Source organism: Macaca mulatta, chromosome 20, assembly GCF_049350105.2.
Source record: "Macaca mulatta isolate MMU2019108-1 chromosome 20, T2T-MMU8v2.0, whole genome shotgun sequence".
In the NCBI taxonomy this organism is placed as follows: domain Eukaryota; kingdom Metazoa; phylum Chordata; class Mammalia; order Primates; family Cercopithecidae; genus Macaca; species Macaca mulatta.
Genome location: NC_133425.1, coordinates 63,821,299 through 63,848,873, shown reverse-complemented (window position 1 = coordinate 63,848,873; position 27,575 = coordinate 63,821,299). Strand labels below are relative to the sequence as shown.

Here is a 27,575-nt window from a genome sequence, read left to right as displayed (position 1 = left end):
GGGCCAAGCAGGGAGTGAGGTTGGGCAGGGCCTGGGGTAAAGCTCCCTTTCATGTTGTCATCCTTTTACTGAGGCCAGAGCTGCAGCTGGACCCGAGTATTTTTACCCCAGGCATTTTTACCCTCACTCTGGGTCACCCTGTCCTTCCAGGGTTAGCTAACAGGTGGTTCGGTGAGAGGGTTCAGAGCGCCCTCTTGTGGCCTCTGGTGTATCAAAGCCTGGCGCCCCAGCTGGTGGGGCTGAGTGGACAGAACTGGGTACTGGCTGGGCTCTGGACTACAAAATTCAGGCCAGGACCATATCCCCTATCCATGTTTCCCTGTCTCTGTCTCTATTTCAGTCTTTGTCCATACTAGTCTCAGCCCAGTAGTCTCTTTTCCTCCCTTGATCTCTCTCGTCTGTACCTCCCCAGGGGTACAGATGGCAGGCTGATGAGCTGAAGATGCAAAGAAGGGTGGCATCCTAAAAAGAACTCTAGGTTCAAAGGATGCTGACACTTGCAAGCTGAGGGAAGACAGAGGCTGGGAAGGAGGGTCTAGTCAGGTGACTGCAGGACTGTCCTTGCTCCCAGCTCCTGGGTGGCATGTGGGGCCTGCTGACCAGGCAGAAGCAGGGGGAGGACAGGACCCCATTTCCACAGGAATGTTTCAGGTTCTGGTTCTTAGTCCCAGGAGGGGAACTGGATTCCAGGAGAGAGGGCAGGCGGATGAAGTCCACAGAAGGGCACAGGAACCATGCTTTGATGCTGACAGAACCTGTCAAGGCTCCTGTAAAGGCCCAGCCCCTGATTTCCTGCCTCTCCAGCCACCTAGTACCTCCAACACCTCCCTCCCCTCATGCTCAGAGCAGAGCGTAGGCCAGGGCACCTTACAGCATCCAGAGTACTTTTATTGCCAGAATCCAGATTCAGCCTGCTCAGAGCCCCACGCGGGGCCCACCAGTCAGGAACAAAGGGAGACAGATGCCAGGCATGTATGCAACAGAGAAAATCCAGCTGCACAGAAATCCTGTGGGAGAGCAGCTCAGTCCAGCCTGAAGGCAGCTTTGGGAACCCCACCTAGAGGCTGCACCCTTTTCTCAGCCTGTGGCCAGTCACCCACTTAAAGCCTACTGCCATGAAGGCAGCTCTGACTCTCCATGCCTGCTACCACAGGGAGACCCATGGAGCACCCTGGGGCAGACAGAAAGCCCCTAGGGGGGCCTCAGGGGACCCCTGGCTCTCTCAGGGTCCCATTCAGCCCCGTCCTCAGCCCCGCGCTGACCCACTTGGGTACTAGTGAGACCCTAGGGCAGGGTGGCAGTGTGGTGGTGGGGTTAGCAAGAGGTACAGCTCAGGGAAGCTGCGAGCAGCCTTGGCTGCTTCCTTGGATTCCCTTTCTCCACAGGTCCCTAGAAGGCCGTGGCTCCAACGCCTGCTCTCATCCTTGGAACCACAGTCCCAGGGTGAAGGGAGGCAGCTTCAGTCCTGGGGCCAACAGCACATCTGAGGAAATCAGAGCTCCTGGGACACAGCCTTCAGGACTGGGGGCACATCTGCTGCCCAATCCAGAGCCTGACTGCTCCTGGCGGTAAGGGAGGTAGGAGTAGAGTGAAATGTCCCAGGGCCTGGGAACCATGAAGAATGCAACAAACTGCCCCTGCCTGCAGGAGCTACTGGGCTCAGCCAGGAAGCCAGTGAGGCTGGCCACCAGCTAAGCCACAGGGAAGCCAGCAGCTCTAGCTACCCATGGCCAGTGGCAGGCCTACCTGTGGCTGGTGTGTGGGAAGGGTCACCCGAGGGGCCAGGAGCCCATCCCTGGGACCTCTGGGTACAGGACCACAGCACAGTAACATCCCTCATAGGAAGGCAGCGGGGCCAGGGCCCAGTAGGCAAGTATGAAAAGCCCATAGGAGTAGGGGGACACACGGCCCCAGGTAGGGATTGGGACCAGGGCCCAGCCAGCCCACCCTGTGGAGCCAGTCCTGAGGTCACAGCAATTCCACCATCAGCAGCATTCTTGCCATCCAGTGTCCCTGAGTCCAGACTCTCATTTCTTCCTTCTTCACTGCCACAGAGAAAGGATAACAAACAGCACTTCCCCACGGCAGATGCTTCACAGTCCAAGACTCGGGGCCTTGAATAGTCAGTCACAAACTCTGTGAAACTCATGGGCCATGACAGCACCAGAGGCCAAGAGCAGGTCCACAGCTGAGCCATCCAGCCCTGCCTGGCACAGGAGTCAGGGCCCAAGGAGCACACGTTTCAGATAGGCCAGGGTGGTGGCATTGGCCAGCATCTCGATGTGCTCGCTGCCTGGCAGCTCCTGTAGCAACACTTGGTGCTCCTGGAGGCTCTGCCAGGCCTGGCACTGCAGGGCACTCTTCAAGTTCACAGTACCATCGCCGTCACCAAAGCAGATTTTAGGGTCACGGTCAGGGAAGCTCTCATAGTAGAACGAGTCTGGTGTGGGGACACCAGTGCCATAGAGGCAGTGCAGCTGCACGCCAGGTGGCATCGTGGCTTCCACCAGCCCTTCTGTGTCCTGCCGCATGAGCCAGCCGTCTTCAAAGCCGATGTCCTGGAAGAACCTGCGGTAGTCCCGCAGTGTGTAGTTGGTCGTGGGCGTCTGCACGAACACCTTCTCAGGTGACCACGTGTAGCTGTAGGGCAGCAGCCAGCTGGTGGAGACAGCTGACCGCTGCTGCTCCCGGATCTTCAGGGGCCCGATGACTGGGATCCGGTTGTTGTCTCCTGCAGGGAGAAGGCTCTGGTCAGTCTGTGCTTAGGAATGCCAGCTGGTTGGGCAGCATGTTCACCACCAGGCCCCTGCCAGGGGCCCAGTCCACAGTCCCGCATCTCTACCCTCTTATCATCATTGTAATCACTGTGACTCCCTTCCCTGCCTTGGCTTTTTTTTTTTTTTTTCTTTTTGAGACAGGGTCTCACTCTGTTGCCCAGGCTGGAGTATAGTGGCATGATAACGGCTCACGGCAGCCTCAACCTCTCAGGCTCAACCAATCCTCCCGCCTCAGTCTTCCGAGTAGCTGGGACTACAGGTATGCGCCACCATGCCTCATGCCTGGCAAATTTTACCTTTTTTTTTTTTTTTTTGAGGTAGGATATCATTCTGTCACCCAGGCGGGAGTGCAGTGGTGCAATCTTGGCTCACTGCAACCTTCACCTCCTGAGTTCAAGCGATCCTCCTGTGTCAGCCTCCTGAGTAGCTGGAACTACACTCACGTCCCACCATGCCCAGCTAAAAATGTTTCCACTTTTTATACAGATGGGGTCTTGCTATGTTGCCCAGGCTGCTTGCCTTGGCTCTGTTTCTCTTTATTTTTGCTACATCTGGGAACCACACATCCAAGATGTTTTGTTTCTTTTGCTTTCCTCACCAGGGAGTGAGGCGGCACATACCCACAGTGTGATTTATGATGCTTCCTTGTCTGTAAACTCTGCCATCCTCCGAGTGCTGATCAGTCTGTGGGCACTGACCTAGTCTAGTGAGTCAGCAGGTTGGCAGCCCAGAGATGACATGTTCTGCTTTCCCTTTTATGACACTGAACTGTGTACCAGTTTTTCTTTTCCTAAGCTCAGACCAGTGTTCAGCCAGCAGTGGCCTCATTCCGCCCACTTGCCTGTGCGCTGACCTGGGCAGCCAGGCATGCTGGAGACAGGGCAGGAGGGGAGGCTGCAGATGGAGGCGGAGCCCCTGTACACAGGAATGGGAACAACACAAACACCCGGCAGCCAGGGAGGCCTCCGGGAAGTAAAAGCTGCAACTTGGAAACAGGGGCCTCTGGACTGTTCAGGATCCATGGTCGCCTATCACCCCACCCTGTATCTGAAAGCAGGGAGGCCTCTCGGACTGACTGTAGGGCCTCAGCTCTGCCTGCTGTGGCCTGGCTGGGGGACCCCTAAGGCAAGGAAAGCCCCAAGGGGTGCACGGACACCTCCCTGCACCCCCCACCCCAGTCCTGGACTGCCAAGGCGGGACAGAACAGCTTCCCAGCCTTTGAAGCAAAGCTCTAAGGGGACTCACAGAGAAACTCTGAAAGGGGCCAGGGTTACCTGTCTAAACTCAGGGTATGCCCACATCCGTCCCTGAGGCCCAGGCTAGACAAAAGGAGTGGCTCTAATGAGTCCTCACTAAAGCTGAGTGTCTTCCAGCCAATTCAGAGTCACTGGGCCTGACCCAATCACAATGCCAGTAGACCAAGCAGGTCAAGCAATGGCAGGGACTTGAGCTCATGAGATGCTTGGCACAGCCCTGGCTCATAGCTCCCAAAGCGAGGGTCCATAAGCCTCCCTCAAGTCCTAGCAGAGGGAGAAAACTCTCTAGCTGCAGCTGGTGAGCTGCAACAGTCATGAAAAGATGGGGGAGGAACCAGAAAAGGGGTGGCTTTCCCAACTGCCAGGCAAGCAGGTGCAGCCAGATCTGCACCTGCTTCCTCCCTGTGTTGCCTACAGAGGCTCCTTGCCGCCCACAGATGGAGGTGAACTCATAAATTAAAAACTGTAGTCTAGAGGCCAGGTGCAGGGGCTCATCCTTGTAATCCCAGAACTTTGGGAGGCCAAGGTGGGCAGATCATTTGAGGTCAGGAGTTCAAGACCAGCCTGACCAAAATGGTGAAACCCCATCTCTACTAAAAATACAAAAAAATCTGGCTGGCTGTGGTGGTTCATGCTTATAATCCCAGCACTTTGGGAGGCTGAGGCAGGCAGATCCTCCTGACTTGAGGTCAGGAGTTGGAGACCAGCCTAGCGAACATAGCAAAACCCGGTCTCTACTAAAAATACAAAAATTAGCCAGGGGTGGTGGTACACGCCTGTAGTCCCAGCTCCCCGGGAGGCTGAGGCAGGAGAATCACTTTACCTGGAAAATGGGGGTTGCATGAACCAAGATCACGCTACTGCACTCTAGCCTGAGTGGCAGAGTGAGAAAGACCCTGCCTCAAAAAAATAAAATAAAATAAAATAAAATGCTCTAGCCTTCCTCCTCTGGGGTGAAGGTGGGGATGAAGAAGCAAGGATGGGGGTAAGAAGGAGGGACAGCTGGGCACAGAGGCTCACGCCTGTAATCCCAGCACTTTGGGAGGCCAAGGCGAGTGGATCACCTGAGGTCAGGAGTTTGAGACTAGCCTGGCCAACATAGCGAAACCCCATATCTACTTAAAATACAAAAATTAGCTGGGTGTGGTGGTGAGCACCTGTGATCCCAGCTACTTGGGAGGCTGAGGCAGGAGAACTGCTTGAACCCAAAAGACAGAGGTTGCAGTGAACCGAGATCATGCCACTGTACTCCAGCCTGGGCAACAAAGCAGGACCTTGTCTCAAAAAAAAAAAAAAAAAAAGCCGGGCGCGGTGGCTCAAGCCTGTAATCCCAGCACTTTGGGAGGCCGAGACGGGCGGATCACGAGGTCAGGAGATCGAGACCATCCGGCTAACACGGTGAAACTCCGTCTCTACTAAAAAATATAAAAAACTAGCAGGGCGAGGTGGCGGGTGCCTGTAGTCCCAGCTACTCGGGAGGCTGAGGCAGGAGAATGGCATGAACCCGGGAGGCGGAGCTTGCAGTGAGCGTAGATCCGGCCACTGCACTCCAGCCTGGGCGACAGAGGGAGACTCCGTCTCAAAAAAAATAAAAATAAAAATAAAATAAATAATAAAATAAAATAAAATTAAAAAAAAAAAAAAAGAGGGAGGGACAAGGTTTAACCACACCTGAGCACTCTGGCCAACCACGCCTGAGCACTGTGTGTATATATGTGTGTTTTGTGTGTGTGTTGTGTGTATGTACAAATGAGTACTTGCGTGACCAACAGTTATGCTACTCTGTATACATGCTTTAAGAAACCTATACAGATTACAAGGCCTATCGGCTAGATAGGTGAAATTAGGAGTAGTATTAGATTTTCTCTCTCTCTCTCTCTCTTTTTTCATACCTAGTCCCCCAGAAGATTCTCTTCTGGAAAAAAAAAAAAAAAAGATATTTGAAAAAGAATGGGGCTGGGCACAGTGGTTCATGCCTGTAATCCCAGCACTTTGGGAGGCTGAGGTGGGCAGATTCCTCGAGCTCAGGAATTCAAGACCAGCCTGGGCAACATGGTAAAACCTTGTCTTTATAAAAAAGTACAAAAATTATCCAGATGTGGTGCATGCCTGTGGTCCCAGCTATTCAGAAGGCTGAGGCCAGAGGACCGCTTGAACCCAGGAGGTGGAGGTTGCAGTGAGCTGAAATAGCTGTACTATCAGCCTGTACTTCAGCCTGGGTGAGACCCTGTACCAAAAAAAAAAAAAAAAGAAAAGAAAAAAAGAAGTGGCCGGGCGCGGTGGCTCAAGCCTGTAATCCCAGCACTTTGGGAGGCCGAGACGGGCGAATCACGAGGTCAGGAGATCGAGACCATCCTGGCTAACATGGTGAAACCCCGTCGCTACTAAAAAATACAAAAAACTAGCCAGGCGAGGTGGCGGGCGCCTGTAGTCCCAGCTACTCAGGAGGCTGAGGCAGGAGAATGGCATAAACCTGGGAGGCGGAGCTTGCAGTGAGCTGAGATCTGGCCACTGCACTCCAGCCTGGACGACAGAGCGAGACTCCGTCTCAGAAAAAAAAAAAAAAAGAAAAAAAGAAGAAAAAAAAGAACGCCACTCTGAAGGAAAAAGAGTGCTGGCCGGGCACGGCGGCTCACACTTGTAATCCCAGCACTTCGGGAGGCCGAGGCGGGCGGATCACCTGAGGTCAGGAATTCAAGCCCAGCCTGGTCAACGTGATGAAACCCTGTCTCTACTAAAATACAAAATTTAGGCCAGGCGCGGTGGCTCAAGCCTGTAATCCCAGCACTTTGGGAGGCCGAGACGGGCGGATCACGAGGTCAGGAGATCGAGACCATCCTGGCTAACACGGTGAAACCCCGTCTCTACTAAAAAATACAAAAAACTAGCCGGGCGAAGTGGCGGGCGCCTGTAGTCCCAGCTACTTGGGAGGCTGAGGCAGGAGAATGGCGTGAACCCGGGAGGCGGAGCTTGCAGTGAGCTGAGATCCGGCCACTGCACTCCAGCCTGGGCGACAGAGCATGACTCCGTCTCAAAAAAAAAAAAAAAAAAAAATTTAGCCAGGTGTCGTGGTGGGCACCTGTAATCCCAGCTACTCGGGAGGCTGAGGCAGGAGAATAGCTTGAACCCAGGAGGCAGAGGTTGCAGTGAGCCAAGATTACGCCACTGTACTCCAGCCTGGGTGACAGAGCCAGACTCTGTCTCAAAAAAAAAAAAGAGGGCTGACCCAAGAGAAGAGTCATTGTGGAGACCAAAGCAACTCCATCTTGGATACTAATCCACCGTGTTGGCTTCTGATTAACCCCAGATCCAGGAAGGCCACTGAGATTTCCACTTTATCTACTGTTCCTTGTGCATATATTTACCATAAATCTCACACAGCCTCTGTGTTATCATCCTTCAATGTTCAACACATCGCATCAGAGTCGCCCTTTCCCTATAGAATATAAGCTCTGGGTCTGGGGGCTAATAGTGTGGGGATCCACCATCTTGTCTAGCCACCACCTGAGACACAGATGTGGCTTCTACTCGTATGTCCCTATTAAATGTTTTTCTCTGAGAAACTAGATTTGTCAGCCTCTTTCTTCCTTGGACTTTTAAGGGTAGATTTGCATAGACCCCACACACCGTGGGACAGAGATGAGGCATGCTGGCCTAGGAGGACACTTTGGAAGGGAAGAGAGGGCAGAATTCCTGGCAACAGCCCCCCACACTGGGCCAGGCAGGGTCTTACCTGAAGCCAGGACGCGCAGGGTCTTGGCCACGCCCCCCCAGGGCGCACCCAGTGACACGAAGGCCCGGATATACTTGTCCTTCCAGGCCTGCGGCTGCCGCTGCAGAAAGTAGAGCGTGTACATGTTGCCCATACTGTGGGCAACCAGCACCACGGGGCCCCCATACAGCTGGTACATCTCCTCGATCATCTCGCGGAGGGCCAGGAAGTAAGGCCCGTTTTCATCTGCAGGCCAGAGCCAGGCAGGGGTCAGGCGGGAAGGGTCCTGGAGCCCGAACCACTGAGCTTTTCTCAGGCCAGACACAAGATGAGAGGGGAGGGGAGGGTGCTCACATTCAAACGGAGTGGTCTGGGTCCCCCTGCCTTCCATGAAGGGAGGAAGCCTTATATTTCTCCCCAGGGCTCAGAGGCCCAGAGGTCCCAGGGTGGGAAATGGAGGACAGGATAAGACTGACCAAGGGTGGTGGCTGTGACCACTAGACTGGATGCCAGAGGCCCAGGGACAGGGGACAGCCAAGGACAAGGGGAGAGCCCAAGACCTGTGGTGCCCATGATCACCTCGCCCCTACCTCCCGAGACTTCAGGGAGGGAACGAGAGTGCCTGCTTACTTGGGGCTCGGCGCCAGTCATAGGGAGCCCCTCGGACATCCTCACCCCGTGTGTAGCCCCAGCCCACAAGGCTCTCCACCATGGTGTGGAAATAGGAACCTGTAGACAGAAATACAGAGGATAAGAAAAGATATAGCTAGTGCCGGCCACCTATACTATGCCCAGCATGGAGACTGTGAGAGTCGGCAGGTCCCTGGAAGAATGCTACAGGGCTCTGTGCCAACGCTGATCAGAGACAGCTTACAGGCTGTCTGTACAAACCAGCAGAGTTCCTCCAGCTCCAGCTTGAGTCCAGCAGAACCCCCATCCCAGCTCCCGGAGGCCTTGAGTGAGGGCTACATACCCACGCTGCTTTTGCTGGGGTCCAGGAACTCCAGTGAGAAGGTCTTCCCAAAGCCAGGGACACGTACATCCACACCATCAGGAAACTGGGTGGCCCTGGATGTTTTGTTGTAAACCAGCCTGTTGTGAGAGGATATCGAGCCAGTGACCCAGAGGGGACACGGAGCTTGGTGTGTCCCAACAGTGCATCATGTCCTGAGTCATACTCCCTTCCCATGCCCAGGTTTAGTCAGATGGATAGGAGAGACCAAAAAGTAACAAAGCAGGTTGATAAAGCACAGATGTCCTATAATCCCAGCACTTTGGGAGGCTGAGGCTGGCAGGTCACCTGAGGTCAGGAGTTTGAGACCAGCCTGACCAACATGGCGAAACCCCGTCTCTACTAAAGATACAAAATTAGCCAGGTGTGGTGGCAGGCTACTGTAATCCCAGCTGCTTAGGAGGCTGAGGCAGGAGAATCGCTTGAACCCAGGAGGCAGAGGTTGCAGTGAGCCAAGATCACGCCATTGCACTCGAGCCTGGGCGACAGAGCAAGACTCCGTCTCAAAAAAAAAAAAAAAAAAAAAAAGCACAAATCAGAGTAATTACATTCAAACAAGAACCTCACCAACACATACTTACTCCAAACACTGACCCCAGGACCCCTGTCAAAGCAACATTCCCCTCTCCCCCGTGACCCTACCCTAGAATGAGGGTCTTGGACCTGGTTGGGAGAAGGAGGCAGCAGTCCTGGTTCTGCTGTGAACGTCACACTGGACCCCAAGAGGCAGTCCACCCTCTTTCAGCTTCCCATCGCTCCATCTCCTTGCATCCAGCTCCTGCCACCCAACATATCCCAGGCAAAGGAGATGGTGAATGCAGTACACAACAGAACCAGACAAGGGCCGGGTGCAGTGGCTGACACCTGTAGTTCCAACGCTTTGCAAGGCCAAGGTGGGAGGAATGCTTGAGGCCAGGAGTTCAAGGCCAGCCTGGGCAATATAGTGAGGCCTTGTTGCTACTAAAAATAAAAAATTATCCAGGCATGGTGGTGCAGGCCTGTGGTCCCAGCTACTTGGAAGGCTGAGGCAGGAGGATGATTTGCACCTGGGATATTGAGGCTGTAGTGAGCCATGATCATGCCACTACACACCAGTCTGGGCAGGAAAGTAACACCCTATCTCATAAAAACAAAAACAAAAACAAAAAAACCACTAGGCCAGATGCAGTGGCTCACGCCTATAATCTCGGCATTTTGGGAGGCCGAGGCAGGTAGATCACTTGAGGTCAGGAGTTCGAGACCAGCCTGGCCAACATGGTGAAACCCCATCTCTATTAAAAACACAAAAATTAACCAGGTATGGTGACGTGAACCTGTCATCCCAGTTACTCGGGAGGCTGAGGCAGGGGAATTGCTTGAGCCTGGGAGGCAGAGGTGCAGTGAGCCGAGATCGTGCCACTGCACTCCAGCCTGGGCAATAAGAGCGAAACTCCATCTCAAAAAAAAAAACAAAAAAAAAACCTAGAAAGGCACCATGCTTCAGGGCTGCTATGTGGGTGGGTAGGCAGACAGAAGGGGCAAGGCCCAGAGAAATGATGGGAGCTGGTGGGGAGAGACAGGAGGAAGGCCTTGTGTGGCCCCAGGTAGGTATAATTGGGTCCCACTTCCTCTGGGCATTGGACACAGCAGCCAGTCAACCTCCAAACACATCCTCCATGGAGGAAGGGAATGAACCACGCTCCTATGACCCCCTGGCACCCCAGGGCTGTATCACCTGTCAGACTGCAACCACAAGGCCCAGGGCTTGCCCAGCAAATTCCTAAGCGCCATGACATAGGACATGGACCACCAGCTACTGACTTGAGATCCCTAACAGCCCTTTCTTAGTTTTCTTTCTTCTTCTTTTTTGAGACAGGGTCTCACTCTGTCCAGGCTGCAGTGCAGTGAGGGCATCATAGCTCACTGTAGCCATAACCTCCTGGGCTCAAGTGATCCTCTTACCTCATCCTCCTGAATAGCTAGGCAGGCACCACCGTGCCTGGCTTATTTATTTATTTGTTTATTTATTTTGTAGGGATAGGGCCACACTATGCTGCTCATGGTGGTCTCAAACTCCTGGGCTCAAGTGATCCTCCTGCCTCAGCCTCCCAAAGCACTAGGATTACAGGCATGAGCCACTGCACCCGGACTATTAGTTTTCTGGAACTGTGCAATAAATTACCGCAGACTCAGCAACTTCTAACACCACACACATTATCTCATAGTTTCTGTAGCTGCAGTGCCAAACAGAACCAGACAGGACAGACCCCGCCTCAGGCCTAAGTACACGGCTATGGCACCATATCCTGTGGGAAGAGAGTTGTCAAGGCCTGAATAAATGATGGGAACAGGGTGAGGGGCAGACGGACACCTTATACCAGAAGAAAAGCCTTATGCCTTTGTGCTAGGCCGGGAACCTTGCTCTGGCCTCACCTCACACTGAAGAGGTAAATGTGCCCCCAAAAACACAGGAACCTGGAGTTTCTGGTGGTTCTGAGTCCCACTTGTCCCCTTAGATATCAGCCACAGAAAGCTGACAGGATCCCCACAACTGACCCAGATAACAGGTCCTAGAGGCCCATGCTCTCCAGAGGAATTTGTAGATTATCCCAATGGCCACACAGCAAAGTAGCTTGTTGCTACTAAAAATAAAAAATTATCAAACAGCAAAATGCAGAAAACTGTTTTGGAAAGCCAAAGCAGTTCTGTCTGGGTGAAAATCTAAACAGGTCAGAGAAGCAGTGAAGGCAGACAGGCCCCTCTTGGTATCAGCTGGCACTCAACTGGCAACACCTGAAGCCGTGTCCCCAGTATAAAAATAGAAATGCACATCAACAGCCCAGAAATAACCCCAGTCACACAACACACAGAGGAGGAAGGAGTCAACAAAACGGGCATCACAAACAGCTGGCAGGCCAGGGCGCCTGGAGGAGCAGCTAGAAAGTCTCTGGGAAAAACTTTTTTTTTTTTGAGACAGTCTCATTCTGTCACCCAGGCTAGAGTGCAGTGGCCCGATCTCTGCTCACTGCAACCTCTGCCTCCCAAGTTCAAGTGATTCTCCTGTCTCAGCCTCCCGAGTAGCTGGGATTACAGGTGTGTACCACCACGCCCAGCTAATTTTTGTATTTTCTTTTTTTTTTTTTTTGAGACAGAGTCTTGTACTGTCCCCTGGGCTGGAGTGTAATGGCACAATCTCAGTTCACTGCAACCTTCACCTCCCAGGTTCAAGCGATTCTGCCTCAGCCTCTTGAGTAGCTGGGATTACAGGCGTGAACCACTACGCCCAGTCTTAATTTTTGTATTTTTAGTAGAGACAGGGTTTCACTGTGTTGGCCAGGTTGGTCTCGAACTCCTGACCTCATGATCTGCCCACCTCAGCCTCCCAAAGTGCTGGGATTACAGGCATGAGCCACCGCACCCGACCGGGAAAACTTTTTAATTTGGGAGACTCCATTCAGCTCAAACATGTATGGCGCACCAACTGTGTTTCTGGTTCTACTGCTATAAAGATAAAACAGAGACTCCCTCCCTTCACGGAGCTCAGACTGGGAGGGAACCTCAGCTCAGAGCCACACATTCTGGGTTTGAATTCTGATTCTACCACTTATTAGCTGAGTGAGCACAGGTAATCACTGTAACCTCGTTGAGCTTCCAGATTTCCCAGCTGTAAAGCAGGTTTAAAAACCACCTGTTGGCAAGTAACGCTGGTGAAAAAACAAAAAAACAAAAAAACCACCACCTATTTCAAAATGGGGTTGCTGTAAGACTAAACGAAAGTAAGTCTATAAAATGTGTAGTGCCTGTGTAATTTGGGGAAATATGCCTGGAGACAAATTTGGGCACGTGATGACATTTAGAGGAAACAAGCACGGGGCCTGGGGGGAGGAGAGGCGAACCTCTCTGGGGAGTCAAAAGGGAGCCATCACAAAGGCACCAGGGTCAGGTTGATTTGTTGTTGTTGTTGTTGTTTTGAGACAGGGTCTTGCTCTGCCGCCCAGGCTGGAGTACAGTAGTGTGATCTCTGCTCACTGCAACCTCTGCCTCTCTGGCTCAAGCAATTCTCCTGCCTCAGCCCCCTAAGTAGCTGGGACTACAGGTGCATGCCCAGCTAATCTTTTTGTAATTTTGGAAGAGATGGGGTTTTACCATGTTGCCCAGGCTGGTCTTCAACTCGTGAGCTCAGGTGATCTGCTTGCCTCAGCCTCCCAAAGTGATGGGATTATAGGAGAGCCACAGTGCCTGGCCTAGGGTCATGTTTTAAAGGGTGAATGGAAGCACATTTATCAGGCAAAGGGTATAGAAATAGATTCCAGGCCAAAAGAACAGCGGGTGCAAAGACATGGCGTGTCCCAAGAAGAACAAGCAGCTGGAGACATAGGGGAGGCCAAGTCACAGACAAGGAAAGGGGTGGGGGCCATGCCGAGGCTCTGAATAGCGGCTGGGGCACAGAAATTTTGTGTAGGCAGGCGCAGTGGCTCATGCCTGTAATCCCAGCACTTTGGGAGGCCAAGGTGGGCAGACCACTTGAGCTCAGGAGTTCGAGACCAGCATGGCCAACATGGTGAAACCCCATCTCTACTAAAAATACAAAAAAATTAGCCGGGCATGGTGGTGGGCGCCTATAGTCCCAGCTACTTGGGAGGCTGAGGCACAAGAGTTGCTTGAACCTGGGAGGTGGAGGTTGCAGTGAGCCAAGAAGGCGCCAGCCTGAGTGACACAGCGAGACTCCGTCCCAAAATAAAAGAAAAAAAAGGCCGGGCGCGGTGGCTCAAGCCTGTAATCCCAGCACTTTGGGAGGCCGAGGCGGGTGGATCACGAGGTCAGGAGATCGAGACTATCCTGGCTAACACGGTGAAACCCCGTCTCTACTAAAAATACAAAAAATTAGCCGGGCGTGGTAGCGGGCGCCTGTAGTCCCAGCTACTTGGGAGGCTGAGGCGAGAGAATGGCGTGAACCAAGGGGGCGGAGCTTGCAGTGAGCCGAGATCGCGCCACTGCACTCCAGCCTGGGAGACACAGCGAGACTCCGTCTCAAAAAAAAAAAAAAAAAAAAAAAAAAAAAATTGTGTGTAGGCATGAGAGGCCAGGGCTGGAGAGTAGAAGAACAAGGGTAGCTGGAAGGGAAAGTTAGTTCTGCCTGGGAGTGCAGAGGTGGTGCCAACCAGACCAGACCGAGGACCTGGGGAAGGAGAGAGGTCAGTGACCTCGAGATGAGGATAGAAGAAACAGGCTCCGGAGGCCTCTCAGGCCTGTTGGTAAGCAGCACCCCCGCTGTGTGCCCCAGCCCCCACCTGATATTGTCAATCCAGCAGTCAATGATGACAGGCAGCAGCAGTTCCAGGTTCAGCCAGATTGTGAAGTAGCTTTCGGTCTTCTTGGAGCAGAGGTAGTGCACCACTGTCGGCTTATCCAGTTTGGCTTCCAGCTGGTTCCCCAAATCACCAGGGACTGCAGGGGGCACAGGACATGTGTGAGCCCTCGCCCCGGCAGGTTCAAGACTCCCAAGAACTTTGATGTCTGCAGCAGACCCCCTGAAGAGCCACAGATACTATGGCAGACCTGTGCAGTTCCACACCTCAAATTAAAGCACAGTGCCAGTGGCAGGAAATTCAGAGCAGGGACCTTGACTCAAAGGCCAGGGAACCATTTTTGTGCAGAAAAGCTGCTACTGCTGTGTAGTGCAGAGATGCCTGTGGGGGGCTTGGGAGAGGCCTGACATGTTTGGGGAAGGGCCCTAACACTGTCTCCAACTCCAGATAAAGTAAGTCTCCTAGATATTCACTGGAACATCCTCCTGGGCCATTCAGATTATTGGAAAGGGGTTTAAGGTAAAGTCACTCCCCATGCTAGGCCTCTGTTTCCATATCTGTTAAATGAGATTTTGGTCTGAATCACCCCCAGCAAACACAGACACACCTTTACACATAGTTTCTATGGTTAATGGACCCAGATGGGAGCTGTGTCTGGGAGGAGGGGCTTGGAGACCCCTTTGCATTCCAGAACCTCCAAAGTTTGGCCAAGGCCCTATCATTAGATATATACCCTTGAGGTGGGGTATGGTGGCTCATGCCTGTAATCCCAGCACTTTGGGAGGTGAGGAGGTGAGTGGATCATTTGTGGTCAGGAGTTCAAGACCAGCCTGGCAGGCCGGGCACAGTAGCTCACGCCTGTAATCCCAGCACTTTGGGAGGCCGAGGTGGGTGGATCACGAGGTCAGGAGATAGAGACCATCCTGGCTAACACGGTGAAACCCCGTCTCTACTAAAAATACAAAAATTAGCCGGGTATGGTGGCGCGCACCTGTAATGCCAGCTACTCAGGAGGCTGAGGCAGGAGAATCGCTTGAACCTGGGAGTCGGAGGTTACAGTGAGCCAAGATCACCACTGCACTCCAGCCTGGCAACAGAATGAGACCCCGTCTCTAAAAAAAAAAAAAAAAAAAAAAGACCAGCCTGGCCAACATGGTGAAAGCCCATCTCTACTAAAAATACAAAAAATCACCTTGGCATGGTAGCACATGCCTGTAATCCCAGCTACTTGGGAGGCTGAGACTGAGACAGGAGAATTGCTTGAACCCAAGAGGAGAGGTTGCAGTGAGCTCGTGCCATTGCACTCCAGCCTGGGCGACAGAGCAAGACCCGGTCTCAAAAAAAAAAAAAGATATATACACTGGGGGCTTGAACCCAAAGTCTTCCACCCATAGCTATCCCAGGCTACAGAGAAGACAGGGTCCTGTTCACCGTGAGAGAGGAAGAAGGAAACAGAACAGAGCTCTTGGCCACTTGGCTAAAATTCAACCAAAGTATCCAGGATAGGCTTGTGGGAGGGAAATGAACAGAAACATAGCTGAGAGAAGCTTACACTGGCACCCGCCAGCCTACCAAGGGCCCAGGCCTTACTAAAGGCCAGAGTCCAGTAAGGTGCCAGAGAACAGATCATCTGGAGGGCCCTGGCATGGCTGGGAGCCCATGTTGGAAACAGCCATCCTGAACCAGCACCATTATCACCACAGTCCAGGCCCTCGCGTGACTTCTCTCCATCCCAGCCAGCCCGTTCAGTCTACTCAGAACTCTGGGGCCCTGGTGACACCCAAATCCCTCCCCACTGCTTCAAAGCCCTTCACAGTTTCGTTACTCCCAGTGACCTTTCAGGCCTCACCTGCCCCCACATGCCATGCTCTCACCACTTCCCAAACACATCCCCGTTTAGGGTCCACAATCATCTAGTGAAAACCAGCACTGGGCTCTCCTGGACATTCACTGGGCACTGACTGTAAATCCAGCCCTGCATAGGGCACGCCCTCCCTGGGCACCATCCCAGTGTCTTCAGGGTGCCATGAGAGGCAGGGGTGGCACCTGCCTTCACCTCCCCTCATGGTATGGGTGCAGAGGTGGGGAGTCCCCATCACGATAGCCTCTGGATGACATGCCTGTGGACTGGGCAGGGCAGGGCGAAGACCCTGGTCACTGTCTCTACCAAACGGGAAATGGCTAAAAGAGGAAGTCACCAGATCTGCTTTGCTCAGATGCTCCTTGCCCTGGTCAGGCTGTGTGGCCTCTAAAAATAGCAGTGGCCACTTCCTGAGCCCCTCTGTGCCTGGAACTAGGACAAGAGCCATCTGCATGCCTTTTACCTCAAGTAACACTGGGAGGGGACAGCCTTACTATTCCACTTAACAGATGAGGAGACTGAGGCTGCAAGAGGTGGAAATGGCCTTGCCATTTCCTTCCCCTTGCCCAGGGTCTTCTGTATCACATCTCTCCGGCCTCTCTTTCCTCCACCACCATTTCAGGACCCACCCCTAGAGGATTCTGGTCCTCTGACAGTCAAGGTCAGATCCCTGCTCTGTGCCCAGGAGCTGCTTGTCCAACTGCCCACCACGATGTCTCCCAGGGCTAAGGCCAGCAGCCTCCCTCCCTGAGAAGCTGGGCAGGTTAGGACTCCTGCTTCTCTGTGATTCTGGGTGGGGTCTGAGGCTCTTCTGCTGTGACCTAGAATAAACAGACTGACTGAATTGGTGAGTGTGGTTAGCATTAATCCAGGCAAAATGGCTGTGTGCCAGCCACAGACCACGTGTTTCCCAATGCCATGCCCCTCAGACTCAGAAATCTGCAGGCCCACCCAAGACTCCCTGAGGCCCTCAAGATAAAGTCCAGATGACCCAAACAGTCACAAGGCCTGTGCAGTCCACTGCTCCCCTGACTCGATCCCAGGCAGCCTGAGATGCTCACCTCTCTCCCCCTGCCCAGTACTCTCTCCTGGCCTTAGCTCCAGCTATATACTCCAGGAAGCCTTACTTGACACCCACCCATCTGCTGGGTTGGTGGATTCTCTGTGCCTGCCCCACACAAGCTTCCTCTCTGGGGATCATTGTTATTGCTATCCTGCAAGCTTTGGGGAGGCAGGGCCAAGTCTGCCCAAATCCCATGGTGAACCTGGGCCTAGAATCCCCCTGGAGCATTTCCTGGCTGGGAACTCCTGGTGGGGCCTGCCTGGCACCACCCTGCCTGCCAACTCTACCCTTCTGTGATTTGCATTGTACCCATTTAAAGTACTCTCAGCAGAAAGAGCACGGAGATCACGCTGCACTAGACTCCACTTGTAACTCATGCCTCGGATGCCTCTGCTTTCAGGAATCCTGGCTGGCCACGGACACGCCAGCTGTGGATGGGAGTGACAGCCTGAATGAGGCACCCAAGACCCCTAGACAGAGGTCTCATCCCTGCCCATCCCCACAAGGAAATACTGTGGCCGCTGTAGAATTGCCAGGGTTGTGATCAAGGAGCGGCGTGGGCAGGGGAGGTCACTCAGCCTCGACATAGTCTAGTCCAAGCATGTGTGGCAGGGTAAGAATACAAGCATGTTGCCTGACACAGGTTCATGGCCATTGCCCCAACCCTTTCCTCCGACTTCAGCGTCTTCAGTTTCCCTTAGGCCTTTTCCCTCAGAAAATGCCACACATCTGATAAGTTGTGGGAGTTGGTGGCCAGCTAGGAGAGCAATCCTTTCCCTAAGGAGGTTCCCTTCAGTAATGACTTCTGGTATATGTGGCATTGGAAGGGTCGAGGGTGACAGCCTCCTAGCCAGGCCCAAGTCGATGCAGAGGTCAACTCAGGAGCCACTCTACACACCCCCACCATCCCTCAGGAGTGGGGCTGAAGCACCTGTCTTTCCAGCTAAAAAATGGGGTAAGGGGAGGCAAGGCTTGGGAATGATGCAGACAAGTGGAACTATGAATAACCAGATGGTAACTCACCCACTCACCCCCATTTTCTACCAGGGCAGGAGGTGGGGTGCTGACCACACCCGGTCCAGCATGGCGGGAGGTGGGCCGGCAGATCTAGATCACCTAAGTGACAAGACAGACACCAATACGCTCCCCCATTTCGTGACTGGAACAGATGCAGACCGGGAAGGTAGCCCCGCCCGCGGCCCGTCCCGCCCGACCGACTGACCCACCACGAGACCCATGCCTCACCCAGCACCACTGGGGGGTGACGTCCGGCCGGGAGCGCTGGGTCTGCGAGCAGCATTAGCAGCAGCAAGAGGAACAGGAGGCCATCCGGGAGCAGCCCCACACGGCAGGGGCGGAGGTGGAGGCCCATGGTGTACGACGGTCGCTGCAGGTCCAGGCTGCAGGTTCAGCTCTCTGGGCTGTCGCCTAGGCGGGGGCGGTGGCGACGCACTTAACCCCGCCGCCCGCATGCCCCGCATCCTCCCGGCCAATCAGAGCCCTCCTCCCGCAAACGGCCTGCCAATAGGGACTCGCCGCCATATACGTCCCTCCCAGTCAGGGCTCACCGCCCTGCGCTTGCCCAACCCCCTGCTCCCGGGACCACGCTGCGCGCCGAGCGCATCGATAGATCGAGGTACTTACCGCCTGGCTCCGGGCTCTCAGTCGCCCACCCGGGGACCCACCTCGCCGCTGCTGTGTACCCCGCCCAGCCCTGAGTACCCGAAATCCGCGCTGCGCAGCCCTCACCTGGCGACGCCCTGACCTGGAGGATCTGGAACGGACAAGACAGAGAGAGGATAAGGGGTGCAGCGCTCGCTGCTGCTGAGCGACCCCGGTTAAAGCAAGAAGAGGGGAAGTGAGTGCCTGACAGTTCTTGGGCCTCAGGTGACCAGGAGCTGACCAGGACCTTTGTGCAACCCGCACACCAATTCTTAACACACCCTGCCCCGAGGGCACCTGGGTTCGGCCAGTCAGCCCCCGTAACTCTGCCCCGGGGTTACAGATGCGGAGGGAACCGGGAGAGGCCAGGTCAGCATGTTCAGTTCCCAAGAGTGGGGTTAATCTGTTCGTTTTAGAGGCGCAGAGTGCAGCGTCACCCCGCTAGTCCGGGTAGTTCGGGCGCGGGGTTGGGAGTGGGCTTCAGCCTCGATCCTGCGCCATGGGCCATCTGCAAGTTCGCCTGTAGAGCAGGAGAGGCATCGGGAGCTCGTGATCCCTCTCCACTCACGCAAACCTGGGGAACCGGAGAGGACACAGACTCCCTGCGCCAGGAAGCAGGGGCAAACAGAGTGGACAAAGACCTGACAGCCGGCACCATAGGTCACTGTGGGATAGAGAGACGAGAGTATTTGGGAAATAGAGGTCTTGATCCTCCACACACACACCCCTTCGAAGGGGCAGCTGTGCCCTGGTCATCCCATCTGGTCCCAATAAATTTGTCCTGCCACTTCCTTCCTTCTTCTTGGTAAGCAGCTGACCTGGCTATGAAGCCACGATCTTGCCCTGCCCTTCTCGAGTTCTTATAATGAAACATGTTGGTGACTGGGCTACCACTACCCTCCCTCTTTCTTTTTTCATTCTTTATTTTATTTTATTTTATTTTGAGACAGGGTCTGTCTGTCACCCAAGCTGAAGTACAGTGGCGCAATCATGGCTCATTGCATCCTTGACTTCTCAGGCTCAAGCGATCCTTCCCATCTCAGCCTCCTGAGTAGCTGAGACTACAGTGTACACCCCCACTCAGCTAGTTTTTTTATTTTTTGTAGAGTTGGGGGTCTCACTATGTTGCCCAGGCCAGTCTTGAACTCTTGGCCTTAAGTAATCCACCTGCTTCACCCTCCCAAAGTGCTGAGATTACAGGTGTGTGCCACTGTGCCCAGCCCCATCCTCTCTTAAGGTCCAGCCATCTCCCCCTAAGGCCCTGGCTCAGGATTCCCAAAGCCCCTTCCTCCCCCACCTTCACCCGACAGAAGATCGGTGAAGACCCATCTGGTGAAATCCCAGCGTGGGAGACCATAGAGACTCTTCTGCAGGCCTAGGGACAGGCAGGAGTCCAGTCAAAGGTTAAGTGGAGGAAGGGAAAGATCAACAGGTGCTGGGCCACCTTGGACTCTGGCCACAGTCTAAATGTCTTGCCAGCCCAGCAGCATCCAGGGTCCCATGTCATGGGCCCCTGGAAGCGTAGCCCTGTCCTCAAGAGGGGTTCCCTGGTGCTTCACCCCCACAGGCCCTGCATGTGTTAGGAACCATAGCCATTAGGGGCAGGATGGCAAGGCCTAGTCAGCAATGACCCATGCTGGCACTGTGGAGAAGAGTCAGAAGGTGAGGTCCTCCCTTTTCACAATAAGTTTGCCATCCACCTGATCCCCCAGGCTGCAGACTTGGCATCATCCTGAGCTCTGGATGCCTCCATGCTTCTCAGAACCACAACTCAGGTGGTCATAAGGGCTAGCCAGCTCTACCCTTCCCAAACCACACTACCCTATTCCCACAACAGCCTCATCACTGATGTCCCAATGCACACCCTCGTTCCTGTGGGTCGTTCTCCACATGCCAGGCTGACACTGTTTTTTTTTTTAGAGACAGAGTCTTGCTCTGTCACCCAGGCTGGAGTGCAGTGGTGCGATCCCAGCTCACTGCAACCTCTGCCTCCCGGATTCAAGCGATTCTCTTGCCTCCGCCTCCAGAGTAGCTGGGATTACAGGCACCCGCCACCACGCCCAGCTAATTTTTGTATTTTTTAGTAGAGACAGGGTTTCGCCATGTTGGCCAGGCTGGTCTTGAACTCCTGAACTCAGGTGATCCGCCCACCTAGGTCTCCCAAAGTGCTGGGATTACAGATGTGAGCCACCAGGCCCGGCCCTGATTTTTTTGAAATCTTGCTCAAATTACTATCTCAAATTGTATGGTTTGCCCTACTAACCATAAATTCTCATTGGATGGGTTTTATTTAATCCTATATATCGGGACTTTGCAATCTGACTCTGGCATAACATTAGGTGACAAGAGAGTCAAAATATTCCAAAACAATGTTTCTTTGCCATACTTTGAAATGGCCCTGCACAACTGTCCTTTGTGGAGGAAAATTTGCATCTGTAAAGAATCTCTATTGGCCTGGCACGGTGACTCACGCCTATAATTCCAGCACTTTGGGAGGCGGGTGGATCACAAGGTCAGGAGATTGAAACCATCCTGGCTAACACCGTGAAACCCCATCTCTAATAAAAATACAAAAAATTAGCCGGGCGTGGTGGCGGGCACCTGTAGTCCCAGCTACTTGGGAGGCTGAGGCAGGAGAATGGCGTGAACCTGGGGGGCGGAGCTTGCAGTGAGGCGAGATGGCGCCACTGTAAGGGAGGAGATTACCCCTCATATCATCTTATGCCCAATTTCTGCCTCCAAAGAAAGAAGAAGTAAAAACTAAAAGGCAGAAATGAAATCCACAGGCAGACAGCCCGGCACCGTACCCTGGGCCTGGTGGTTAAAGATCGACCCCTGACCTAATTGGTTCTGTTATCTATAGATGACAGACATTGTATAGGAATGCACTGTGAAAATCCCTATCTTGTTTTGTTCCGATCTAATTACCAGTGCATGCAGCCCCCAGTCACGTACCCCCTGCTTGCTCAATCAATCACGACCCTCTCACGTGCACCCCCTTAGAGTTGTGAGCCCTTAAAAGGGACAGGAATTGCTCACTCGGGGAACTCGGCTCTTGAGACAGAAGTCTTGCCGATGCCCCCGGCCAAATAAACCCCTTCCTTCTTTAACTAGGTGTCTGAGGAGTTTTGTCTGCCGCTGGTCCTGCTACAACTGCACTCCAGCCTAGGCGACAGAGTGAGACTCCGTCTCAAAAAAAAAAAAAAAAGATATTATATTAACATAGCTAGTTCTTTTTCTTCCAGGCCCTCCCAATCCTGAAAAGATTAAGAGTCTAGCAACTTTTAAAGGTCTGATCATCTGAGGTCAGGAGTTTGAAACTAGCCTGGCGGCCAACATGGCGAAACCCATCTCTACAAAAATAGAAAAATTAGCTGGCCATGGTGGCGGGCACCTGTAGTCCCAGCTACTCAGGAGGCTGAGGCAGGAGAATCACTTGAACCTGGGAGGCGGAGGTTGCAATGAGCCAATATCACATCACTGCACTCCAGCCTGGGAGGCAGAGCAAGACTCCATCTAAAAAAAAAGTGTCCAAATATTTTACAGAGTTTGACTCTTTTCAACAGAATAAATCCGGAGACTAAGGAGCCAGTCCAGTTGTGGTATCTTCCTTGGGTGAGCACACAGCCAACACCCTTCACCCCTCCTGCTACTGGGCCCTTTGCACTCCCTCTCGCTGTCCTAAGCTCCAAGCTCCTGTACCAGAACTAGGTGGATCCTGGGCTTGAGGCAACCAAACTAAGACCAGGGCTTCCAGGCTCATTTGGTGGCCAAAGCTGAGTCCATTTAGAGGCCGGTGGAATCTCCCTAAAGCTCATGGCTCAGCAGGTCTCCATTCTTCTGCAGCCAGTCTCCCTGCAGCCAGGAGAGGCCTAACACTGATCCAGCCACAAAAGAACCCTGGAGGCAAAGAGCCCAGAACAGAGATCATGCCGCTGCACTCCAGCCTGGGCGACAGAGGGAAACTCCGTTTCAATAAAATAATATAAAAGGCTGGGCACGGTGGCTCACACCTGTAATCCTAGCACTTTGGGAGGCTGAGGCGGGCAGATTGCCTGAGTTCAGAAGTTTAAGACTAGCCTGCGCAACGTAGCGAAACCCTGTCTCTACTAAAAATACAAAAAATTAGCCAGGCGTGGTGGTGCACGCCTGTAATCTCAGCTACTCAGGAGGCTGAGGCAGGAGAATCGCTTGAACCCGGGAGGCGGAGGTTGCAGTGAGCCAAGATCCTGCCACTGCACTCCAGCCTAGTTGACACAGCAAGACTCTGTCTCAAAAAAATAAAATAAAATAAAGCAAAATAAAATAGGCCAGGCGCAGTGGCTCACGCCTATAATCCCAGCACTTTGGGAGGTGGAGGCGGGCAGATCACCTGAGGTCAGGAGTTTGAAATCAGCCTGGCTAACATGGTGAAACCCCGTCTCTACTAAAAATACAAAAATTAGCCGGGCGTAGTGGCGGGCGCTTGTAATCCCAGCTACTCAGGAGACTGAGGTAGGAGAATGGCCTGAACCCAGGAGGCGGAAGTTGCAGTGAGCCGAGATCGCGCCATTGCACTCCAGCCTGGAGACAAGAGCAAAACTCCGTCTCAAAATAAAATAAAAATAAAGCCAGAGGGTATTGGCCTGATGGCATCGAGGGGACCCCTTTGTCACCACTGTCCTGGTGCTTTGCTCGACCTCGAGCGCACGCCCCTCCCCCTCCGCTTCTAGCAACGGAGTCAGCGCGCCCTCTGGCGTGTGCTCTGCAGCCACTCTGCACAGGTGCGGGGATCCCAACTCAGCAGGTGGGGCCCAACGCGCTGCCTAGTGGGGTGGCCCCCACATGCCATGCTCTCACCCTCTCAAGGAGGGTCGCTGAGAGAGGGGACGGGTCTGGGCAGGCAAGTGTGGATCTCTGCGGTGTTCCCCAGCGTCGAATCCTCTTGCACTGCGAGATCTTTCCTGGCGGTGAAGGGAAGGAGGGAGGGTGTTTTCGCACCGCTCCTAGACGCCCTGGAGGTTCCCGAGACCCGCCGCACTTCCCGCCTTACACCCTGTATCTGCCCGGGCTTTCATGTCCCCGCAGCCACAGCGCCGGCTGCCTTTAGGGGTCCAACCCAGGCAGGTCTGAGAGCCAAGGTGAGGGTAAAATTTTGCGAGTATGAGGCCCACGGAACACAGTCCTTTCTTCCAAATATCTGGCACGCGGTTTTGAGAAAGGCGTCTGACCTCGGGCGGCCTGGGCCATGGGGGCCTTGCCTACCTCTCTGCCGTTCCAATCTCCTATTCATTAATTCATGAACCCCAGGGGAGCGAGGAGTGGGGTGGGGGTGGGAGACAATTTTCAGAGAAGTACAGAAATCTCAAAACTACAGAGGGGACCCCTGCTGCGGAAGGTAGAAAATCTGGAGGAAGGCCGGGAGCAGTGGCTCACGCCTGTAATCCCAACACTTTGGGAGGCTGAGGCCGACGGATCACGAGGTCAGGAGTTCGAGACCAGCCTGGTCAATATGGGGAAATCCCATCTTTATTAAAAATATAAAAATTGGCCGGGCGCGGTGGCTCAAGCCTGTAATCCCAGCACTTTGGGAGGCCGAGACGGGCGGATCACGAGGTTAGGAGATCGAGACCATCCTGGCTAACACGGTGAAACCCCGTCTCTACTAAAAAAAAATACAAAAAACTAGCCGGGCAAGGTGGCGGGCACCTGTAGTCCCAGCTACTCGGGAGGCTGAGGCAGGAGAATGGCGCAAACCCGGGAGGCGGAGCTTGCAGTGAGCTGAGATCCGGCCACTGCACTCCAGCCTGGGTGACAAAGCGAGACTTCGTCTCAACAACAACAAAAAAATAAATAAATAAATAAATAAATAAATAAATAAATAAAAATTAACCGAGCATGGTGGCGTGCGCCTGTTGTCCCAGCTACTCGGAAGGCTGAGGCAGAAGAATCGCGTCAACCCGGGAGGCGGAGGTTGCAGTGAGCCGGGATCATTGCACTCTAACCTGGGGCACGGAGCAGACTCTAAAAAAAAAAAAAAAAAAAAAAATTCTGGAGGAAGAACTGGGGTTAACTAGACAAGGGGCAGGACTGGAGAGGAGGAAAGGACACAGATGAGACCCTACTGCGAAGGCCTGTGTCTTACCATTGCTGAAATACCCTATGGCAGAAGCAGCTAGCCTTAGACAACGGTTCATTCATTCAGTGACAGGCAATGGGGGTAAGCCTCTATCTTCGAGGATGGGATGATGGAGCAGGGAGACAATAAACGATTAAAAAACAAGTTATAAGTTGGTTAAGTTGGGGGGGTCGGGGGGGGCAGAAAGAAGCAATGAGGGACGGTTGGGGTTAGCAGTGTGGGTTGTTTAGTAATAATGGGGTGATCTGGGAGGACTCATCTGAAGATGAGTAAGGGATCTCAGCAAAGCAGGACCGCACCCTCCGGCCCGGTATTTAAACGAATTTGGTTTTTAAAGAAGAATCCAAGGGTTGGAGCTGGGCCCGCGGTGGCTCACGCCTGTAATTCTAGCCCTTCGGGAAGCCGAGGTGGGCGTATTTCGAGACCAGCCTGGTCAACATGGCGAGACCCCGTCTCTGCAAAAAATACAAAAATTAGCCGGGCGTGGTGGCGGCGCACACCTGTGGTCCCAGCAACTTGGAAGGCTGAGGTGGGCGGATCGCTTGGGCCCCGGGGATGTTGCGGCGGCTGTGATCAGAGATTGCGCTGTTGCACTCCAGCCTGGGCGACAGAGTGAGACCCTGTCTCAAAAATAAATAAATAAATAAATAAATAAATAAATAAATACATAAATAGAATATGCCGGGCTCACGCCTGTAATCCCAGTACTTTGGGAGGCCGAGGTGTGTGTATCACTTGAGGTCAGGAGTTCGAGACCATCCAGCCTGATCAACATGGTGAAGCCCAGTCTCTACTAAAGAAGCACAGGCGTGGTGGTGCATGCCTGTAATCCCAGCTACTTGGGAGGCTGAGGCAGGAGAATCACTTGAACCTGGGAAGTGGAGGTTGCAGTAAGCCGAGATCGCGCCATTGCACTCCTGTCTGGGCAACAAGAGCGAAACTCCGTCTTAAAGAAAAGAATAATAAAAATTAAAAAAAAATAAAAAATATAAAGAATCCAAGCGACAGGAGTTGTCTTGCTATGGGGCCGGCCGGATGGGCTCTCGGGGTAGTTTAGGGGAGTCGCACTGCGCTACCAGCCCGCGCCTCAGGTTCACGACCCAGCGGCAACTTGGGCACGCATAAGCGCGTCATCCATGGGAAAGCGCTCAGGACGGCCAGAGACGCCACAACGGAGCAGTCACCTCGCGAAGGAGGCTTCCGTGAAGAGTGAGTGTCGAGACCCACACTGAAGAGGAAAAAGGGCCTAGAGGCTGCACAGATGAGGTCGCCAGGAGGGACGAAATGGAGACCGAATAGCGCCCGGACCCCCGGGCGGGGACGCTGTGACCCTGTGCTGTAGGAGTGGAACCCAGACAGGAGCCGAGGAGGAAACGACGTGCTTCTGTGGAGCTTTAGGACTGCGGGGGTTAGGGACACAGGTTCATGGAAATTGTCTGGAAGGGCGTGGCCGCAGGAAGGGCCGCCTCCGCCAGGCGCAGGCGCGCTACGGCGCGGGAGGGGGAGGAGCCTTACTCGCGGATGCGCCCCGCCCCGCGAACAAATATTTGACATTCCGGGCTTATCGGGAGGCGGGTCCGAAGAGCAACGTTCTCCCTTCCCCCCGCGCCTGATTTGCTTACCGTTTCCGGGGGAAGAGACACATGGGCCAGTGCCCGGGTGGGCGGTCCGGAGATGGGCAGCCGCGCACCAAGGCCCGCCTCCACCTGTAAGGAAAGTAAAGTGCTAGTGGCTCGAACCCGCCGGGCGAAGGATGCACTTTCCTTTCTCTCCCTGTCGCCGTGTCCGGGCGGGAGTCATTTCCGTCCCGGGCGCCTGTTTCTTTAGCTGCCAAGTGGAGCTACGCCGAGCTCTCTAGCCCCGGGCCTCGCCCCTTCCCCGGGCATGAGCGCCAGGGTGCTCCGCTCTCTCCATTGTCCGGGGGCGGGGACGCAGCACCCTCCTTGTCCGAAAGCGCGTGGCGTGGCTCCTGTCTCAGTCTCGAGTCGGGCTAGGCAACCGCGTGACTCAGTTCCCGCCAGGCTGGAGCCCCCTCCTTCCTGCTGGATTATTCAGTTTCTCAGTCACTTATTGAGTTTCTCAGTCACCTCCCTGGGAGAGTTTGGGAAAGTAAGGAACGGCAGGGAAATGCACCATAAAGGAGTCTCACCAAGCTCCACTGGGCGAAGGGGGCACTGGGAGCCCCCAACGCGGGACTGTCAATGGGGTTGTAGGTGCGGGATGGAAAAGGGAGGATCCGCAGCCCGCACGCGCGCACACACGCTCAACGCTAGCTCCCCCATCCGCCAGAGCGCTCGCAATCTCCAGGCAGCTTCTCCATCGTCGAGAAAGGGACGAAAGCAGGCAGGCCCCCACACGTGGGAGTTCCGAGGCTCCAGGCCCCTTCTACCCCTCTCAGCCTTGTCTAGGGTGCAGCTCTCTGGGGTTGGGGGGGTTCCTTTCCCCAGCATTGAGGCCTGCTCACTTCCAACCCACAACGACTTCTCAGTGCCAGGCTACCGCTCGGCCCTAGCGTCTGCATGGACAAACCCTTACCTGTGATCCCTGGTGACCACCCCACAGCTCTAACAACCCTGATGTTCCCGCCGCCCTCCCCTTTCCCAGCTGACTTCTGGTGATCCCCCCACAGGGTGATACCCGGCAACTCTCGCCGCCCCCTTGACCCTTTGACTTCCATCAACCCCAGACCTGCCGTGGTGACCCCCACAGCCCCTAGACTGCCTCCTGGCGCCTTCCATAGGTCCTGTGTGACTCTCTCGGAGTAGAGAAGGCCTCTTGCATGGTCCTTTGCAGAGGCCTGACGGCCCCTGGGGAAGAGTGGGGGGA

General features: G+C 54.1%; 1 protein-coding gene and 2 long non-coding RNA genes across 7 annotated transcripts; all 3 read right to left on the bottom strand.

Moving 5' to 3' along the window:
* Window positions 1-867: 867 nt before the first annotated feature.
* Window positions 868-18,421, bottom strand: PLA2G15 (phospholipase A2 group XV). Of its 5 annotated transcripts, none has more exons than XM_077983659.1 (6): window positions 18,215-18,395; window positions 14,028-14,184; window positions 8,719-8,837; window positions 8,376-8,474; window positions 7,747-7,991; window positions 868-2,756 (listed from the first exon to the last, which is right to left on the bottom strand). In XM_077983659.1, exons 1-6 carry the CDS (start codon window positions 18,339-18,341, stop codon window positions 2,220-2,222), a joined length of 1,284 nt encoding a protein of 427 aa, XP_077839785.1. In that variant the 5' UTR covers window positions 18,342-18,395; the 3' UTR covers window positions 868-2,219.
* Window positions 3,313-5,651, bottom strand: LOC144337657 (uncharacterized). The gene is made up of 2 exons (XR_013411068.1): window positions 5,450-5,651; window positions 3,313-4,626 (listed from the first exon to the last, which is right to left on the bottom strand). It is a non-coding gene; the product is annotated as an uncharacterized LOC144337657 (long non-coding RNA).
* On the bottom strand, window positions 18,293-24,635 carry LOC144337648 (uncharacterized). The gene is made up of 4 exons (XR_013411059.1): window positions 24,504-24,635; window positions 23,471-23,574; window positions 18,614-18,743; window positions 18,293-18,397 (listed from the first exon to the last, which is right to left on the bottom strand). It is a non-coding gene; the product is annotated as an uncharacterized LOC144337648 (long non-coding RNA).
* Window positions 24,636-27,575: the final 2,940 nt, after the last annotated feature.